Source organism: Mastomys coucha, unplaced genomic scaffold, assembly GCF_008632895.1.
Source record: "Mastomys coucha isolate ucsf_1 unplaced genomic scaffold, UCSF_Mcou_1 pScaffold12, whole genome shotgun sequence".
Classification (NCBI taxonomy): domain Eukaryota; kingdom Metazoa; phylum Chordata; class Mammalia; order Rodentia; family Muridae; genus Mastomys; species Mastomys coucha.
Genome location: NW_022196894.1, coordinates 33,849,242 through 33,855,524, shown reverse-complemented (window position 1 = coordinate 33,855,524; position 6,283 = coordinate 33,849,242). Strand labels below are relative to the sequence as shown.

General features: G+C 42.1%; 1 protein-coding gene and 1 non-coding gene across 2 annotated transcripts in view; one reads left to right on the top strand and one right to left on the bottom strand.

The window, feature by feature from the left end:
- Positions 1–5,660, top strand: part of LOC116086395 (cystatin-A-like) — a 10,207-nt gene extending 4,547 nt beyond the window's left edge. Inside the window, exons 2-3 of the mRNA XM_031364682.1 lie at positions 3,901–4,002; positions 5,463–5,660. Of these exons, the coding sequence (XP_031220542.1) occupies positions 3,901–4,002; positions 5,463–5,582 (222 nt within the window). The 3' untranslated portion in view covers positions 5,583–5,660. The remainder of the gene's footprint in view (positions 1–3,900; positions 4,003–5,462) is intronic.
- Positions 5,661–5,903: 243 nt separating this feature from the next.
- LOC116086674 lies at positions 5,904–6,008 on the bottom strand. Its single transcript, XR_004117049.1, has one exon. It is a non-coding gene; the product is annotated as a U6 spliceosomal RNA (small nuclear RNA).
- Between the last annotated feature and the right edge of the window lie 275 nt (positions 6,009–6,283).

Below are 6,283 nucleotides of genomic sequence, written 5' to 3'. Positions count from 1 at the left end.
AAAAAAAAAAAAAAAAAAAGAAAGAAAGAAAGAAAGAAAGAAAGAAAGAAAGAAAGAAAGAAAGAAACGTCGTTTTAAGGGTTAATTTTAGAAGCACAGACTTTGATTATACATGCAAATGTATGTGCACACTGCGTGTGCTCATCCTCACCTCAGAATCTTGGTCAATGAGCACCACCCCCGGAGTACATGCTAAGCATGAGCTTTGTTGGCCAGGACACCACACAAATACCTCAGTGTAGCTGGGCACACCCTGGGCTTTAGCAAGTCATGGCTCCCATTGACCTCATCTACAGATTTATGTTCCTTTCTCTCCAACCTAAGCTTTCTGGTCAGTCAATTCTGTTGTCCCATCCCCAGAGAACCTGCCATTCAGCCACACCAGAATCTCAAGGCACCTACCCTCAGATCTTATCAGAACATGCCTAGATCTCTTGGTCTCTCGTCCGGGGCTGATGTTGTCCTATACTCCTCCACTCTGATTCCTGTGATCCATGACATTCCAATCTTCAATTAGAGATCCACTCCCTCTGCCCTCCCTCCTCCTCCACTTCTGCTCCAGGGACTCACAGAACCACAGAAAGCTCACCATTCCAGTGTGATACAAGAATATCCATGTCCCAGCAGGACCCTGGGGACACACAGCATCCTTTTAGTTCTATCTGATGTTGTTTTTCTAGAGATCTATACCCTCTGCCTCAGCCTCCCACCCCACCCTGGCTTCCACGGTCTCCCCAGCAAGTTTCTCAGTTCTTACTCTGCTTAGAAAATTGCTGGCATCTGGCAAGGATACACCCTAGCTTATCATATTGCTTCAGGTCTAACTACTTCTTTCAGTCCTACGTTCTCTTTCCCTCCACTCATAGTCTAGTGATTTCATTTTCTTGGGTCCTGCGTGTTCTTCTTCATATTTCCTTCTAAGCATATCCGTTGACAAATGTCCGTAAGACATGCCCCCCCCAGCCTTATCATATTTCCATACTGCCTCTGAATTCTCTTTTCTTATTGGAAATTTCCTTAAATTATGTCTATCTACCCTTGCATCCATTCTGCTCTGAAGAATGATTGCAGGTTGAGGAAATGCATTGGTGTGGATGCCTCCATGGCTCGATTCTTCAGACCCTAAAAAACTAACAACTCAGCAAGATTCGCAGCAATTGGAAAAGCCGGAATAAGTCTGGAGTAAATGTATTTACTGGGTGCCCCTTCCTCTGAGGGAGGACAAAGTGGTAAACGCATAGTCTCCAGCTACCATCAGACACTGCAAGGACAGCAGCAACTGGGTACAACACAAGTCCTGTCTGTCACACCAGGCTCCACAAACACCTTCTCGTATCTCCCGGTACCCCTCCTGGTGGTTCACTCAGCCTCAAGCTACTTTCTGATTCTTAAATTATCACTAACAATCTCCCCACTCACCTCTTCCCCTACTTTCCAACTGCCCAGCATCACCCAGGTCCATAGAATCCTCCATTAAAGGACACAAATGTGTCTTACTACAAAGGGGAGAGAGGCTATATCTTCCACAATGAACCAGACACTGAGCAGGCACCAGTGCTTATAAGGATACAAACAAAGCATTTGAAATCAGTTCTCCCCTGGAAAATTCTGGACATTGATCTACATACACAAGTAAGATGAAGAAATTGCAATTTGAATGGAAATCAGCACTTAAACAATATAGCTTTAAAAAAAAAAAAAAAAGACTGAGGCTAAAGAGATAGCTCAGCAGTTAAAGGTGCATGCATAATGCTCTTGCGCAGAACCCAAGTTCAGTTCCCAGGAGCTCTGCCAGACAGTTCAAAACAGCCTGTGACTCTAGCTGTAGGAGATATGGGAGTCTTCTGGACGCCATGGGTACCTATGCGCACATGTACACATACCCACACACAGGCACATAAGTAACATGAAAAATAAAACAAAATTCAAAAATAACCACGACTAAAAACCCAATGGATTATAGCTCAGAAACTTGTTATCAAAAGGTTTTTTTTTAAGATTTATTTTATTTATTATATGTAAGTACACTGTAGCTGTCTTCAGACACACCAGAAGAGGGCATCAGATCTCGTTACGGATGGTTGTGAGCCACCATGTGGTTGCTGGGAATTGAACTCAGGACCTCTGGAAGAGCAGTCAGTGCTCTTAACTGCTGAGCCATCTCTCCAGCCCCATCAAAAGATTTTAAAATTGCTCTGACAGTGATTTTTAACTTTAACCAAATTCCTCAAGTTCCTTACTTGTAAAATGAGGCTCAATAAACCAGTTTGGGAATTAGTATAGAGATTAGGCCTTAGCTCAGTGGGTACCCAGTGCTGGCATCCTTCCTTTGGCCACACAAAAGCACCAGGATGCAGAGAGCCTAAGATATACCCACCCCTCTTCTCACTCAGTTCTCTCTGGGCAGCTGTCCACGCCTCCTCTCCTGCACCCTGCTTCTTGCCAGTCCTGTCTTTTCCCTCTCATTTCCTGTCCTCTTTCTCTGATTTAAAGGTTCATTTTCCATTTCAACCAAGCAACTGTTGCCACCCTACCTATTCTCAAGGCTTTGGGGGCAAATGAGTGGTGCCTGTTGGAACCTATTTGAACCAGAGAACTCAGTCTGCAGATGCATTTGAAAATAGTTCTAACAGTCGACTGTTGAACCAGCAAAGAAGGATTGAAAACATCTCCCAATGAGGGGAGAGATTCAGAGGGTCTTAAGAGAACTCTGGGTGCCCTGAGGGCCTGACTGAAGCTAGAAGCACCCAAATGCTTCATCAGAGAGCCCAGCACCAACTTCTCAATGGGGAGGATATATTGAAGAAGGAGTTGGTTTTCTTCCCAGGGGTAGGAAAGGATTGTGGGGAACACATCCATGAGAAAGATAACAGTAGGCACTACCTGAAGGATGTGAATGGAGGTAAGAAGATGAAAGAAGACTGAGAGATGCCTAGATTGAGGCTCAACCATGGAAGGCACATCCAAACTCACACAGGAGATTCATACAGTAGATCTAGTACAGCTGCATTAGATTGCTAATGGCAACACCAGAAATTTTGAGGGCTGAGTCAAGAGAGCAGGGGATCTCATGGATCTGTATGACCAACAGCTAGACCCCAGTCCCCCTCCTTACCCTCAACATCCTCCATCCTGAGATGTGAGCTATTGCCCCTTCTCAGCCCTGGTGGAAACCTGGAACTTGACTATTAGTAGAAATTGAGCCCTAGTGATCATAACAGATCCTAGCATTTAGGGAGCAGCCGAAGAAAGGGTAGATACAAAACAGTCAATAAATGTTTACACACTGAATGTGAGACTAACTCTTTTCAGCAATGCGAGCATCTAAGCCTGCCATAGGCATGAGTGTGTGTGTGTGCTCGAGTGCGTGTGTGTGTGCGTGTGTGCATGAGTATGTAGATCAGAACAACTTGCAAGAATGCATTTTCTCCTTCCACTATGTGGGTCCCAGTGACGGACTCCAAGTTGTCACACTTTCTTAGTGGCAAGCGACTTTACCTGCTTAGCTATTGGGCTGGCTCTAAACTGTGACTATTGTGTAATACTGCAGTGATTTGATGTTAATTCAGCCTCATGCAATATAATTTGACGTTTTAACCTGCGCTAAGGTTTTTCTATTGGAAAAAAAAAGATTACATGGCTTTTAGTTTAGTTTGATTTTGGATACAGGATCTTAATTTTTAGTCCCAAGTAGCTTAGAACTTTCTATATAGCTCAAACTGCTCTGAATGACATTCCCCTGTCTTGGTCTTTCAAGTTCTGGGATTAGAGGCTTGAGCTGCCAGTCCGGGCACATCAGCATCTCTGAGGACTCTCAGCAGGATGAGGTTCCCAGATTTGTGACTCAGATAAACTGAGTCCACACAGCCCTAACATCATCTCCTACTTTCTCCTCATCAGGTCAGAGCACAGCTCGAAGAGCAAACCAATGAGAAATATGAAAAATATGAAGCTGATCAGTATAAAACTCAAGTTGTGGCTGGAGTCAATTATTTCATTAAGGTCAGACATCATCCTCCCTCAAGCACTGTGATTGTTTCCTGTTGCTCCAGCCCTACTTTCATTTCTACCAGTGGTCTTTAATTAAGACACTTGCAAGAAGAAGACTCCCAAATCCATCGGATGACAGGATATTTACCTTTTTTTTTCTCCTGAGTACAGGAAGCTTTCTTATGTGGTTCTTAATTTCTAGAACACTATAGAAAAAGGTGGTGTAACAGCTCAGACATTGGTTTGTGGCCATGGCTGTTTATTCTGTCGGGTGGATGTGGAGGCTAACATTTTAGGATATGGGAATTGGCCAGAGTCTTAGAGCATTTTCCACCTCATAACTTCCTAATTCTGTGTGTTCAAATTAAATGCACCTAAAAAGGACTTCAATCATTAGCTGAAAGAATAATTCAAGCCAATTTCATCCTTTAAATGAGTAGTTGTTAATATCATTTAAATAATCCTTTATTATTATTTTTTATGCATTATTAGTGTTCTGTCTACATGTTTGCCTGCACGCCAGAAGAGAGCATCAGGTCCCACTATAAATAGCTGTGAGCCAGCATGATGTTGCTGGAAATTGAACTCAGGACCTCTGGAAGAGCAGTCAGTACCCTTAACTGCTTAGCCATCTTTCCAGGCCCCAAATAATTCTTTTTACAATTTAAGCAGGTCCAACTGATGGCACTCCAGCTACAGTGTAAAGACATAATCTTTTATAAATTATATTTTAGGAGCTGAAGAAATGACTCAACTGTTAAGAGTGTATGTGGCTATTGCAGAAATCCCAGTGTCCAGCACCCACATCAGGTGGCTCACAACCACTTGTAACCACTTTTTCTCTCGACTTAGAAGTTAGAAAACAGAATCATCAAAAATATAGGCTGCCCTCTGTTCTTCTTCCAGGCATAAGGAAAATAAAATGTAACTCTGGGATATAATCTGTGCCAAGATTATAATGAAAAGTCCAGATGGAGAAATGGTTTAGTGGGTAGGAGTGCTGGCTGTTCTTGCAGAGGACCTGGGTTTGGGTCTCAGCACCCACATGGCAGCTCACAACTGTCTCAAACTCCACTTTAGGGGATTTGACACCCTCTTCTGATGTCTACAGGCATTGCATGCATATGATACACTTAAATACAAATAAATTGAATAAAATCTTTTTCTAAAAGGTATTAAAAAAACAACTAGGAAATATGTTTTCTGCCATACTGTTAGCTGCTCTTTTTCCTGATATACAAGTTGATGGAAGTTCAGTTCATGGGTCCTAGCCTGGGCCACAAGTGTTGTTTCAGGAGACCTTAGCACATTAAGTCTTAACCAAAAAGGAAAATCTGTCACATAATGTAGATCCATGTGAATAATTTCCCTTTCTTTCTTTCTTCCTTTCTCTCTTTCTTTCTTTCTTTTTCTCTTTCTTTCTTTCTTTCTCTCTTTCTTTCTTTCTTTCTTTCTCCTTTTATATCTTTCAGATCAATTTAGGGGATGGTTCTTTCATCCATATAAAAGTTTACAAGGATCTTTCTGGTAATTTGAAACTCACTGGTTATCAGACTAAGAAAACCAAGGATGACGAGCTGACCTACTTCTAATCAGTAAATTTTAAAGTGACCTGATTCCTATCATTGTAAACAGATTTGCCTATCAATAAAGAAACATTCTTCAAATAACTGTCTGCCTCCCTCATTATCAGTATTGTGTTGACATTTACTTCCTAGACAATTTTTTTAAGATTTATTTATTATATGTAAGTACACTGCAGCTCTCTTCAGACACCCCAGAAGAGGGCAAAAGATCACATTACAGATGGTTGTGAGCCACCACGTGGTTGCTGGGATTCAAACTCAGGACCCTTGGAAGAGTGGTCAGTGCTCTTAACCAGTGAGCCATCTCTCCAGCCCCAACAATTATTTTTAAATGTGAAATATTTCTTGAAATTTGTGTATCCTTTTTGGCAAGGGTCGTGCTAATCTCTGTGTCATTCCAATTTTTAACCTGCATGCTGCCAAAGAGAGCACAGTGCTCATGGTTCAGAGTAGAAGCTCTACAATGAATAATACCAACTGGAAACCTTATAAAAACTATGGCTCAGTTGCAATTGTGAAAGGATCTTACCACCCCATCCTCACTGCAGGTGCATTGGTGGCTGTCAGGAAGCACACTCCTTCTTGATCCCTTTGGTTGCCCAGAACCCAGCATGTTATCTCTGCTTTCATATTTGAAAATTAAATTTGTATTTTACAAGTCATGTTTTGAAACAATCATAACGTATAAAGAAGCCGTCCCCTCCATT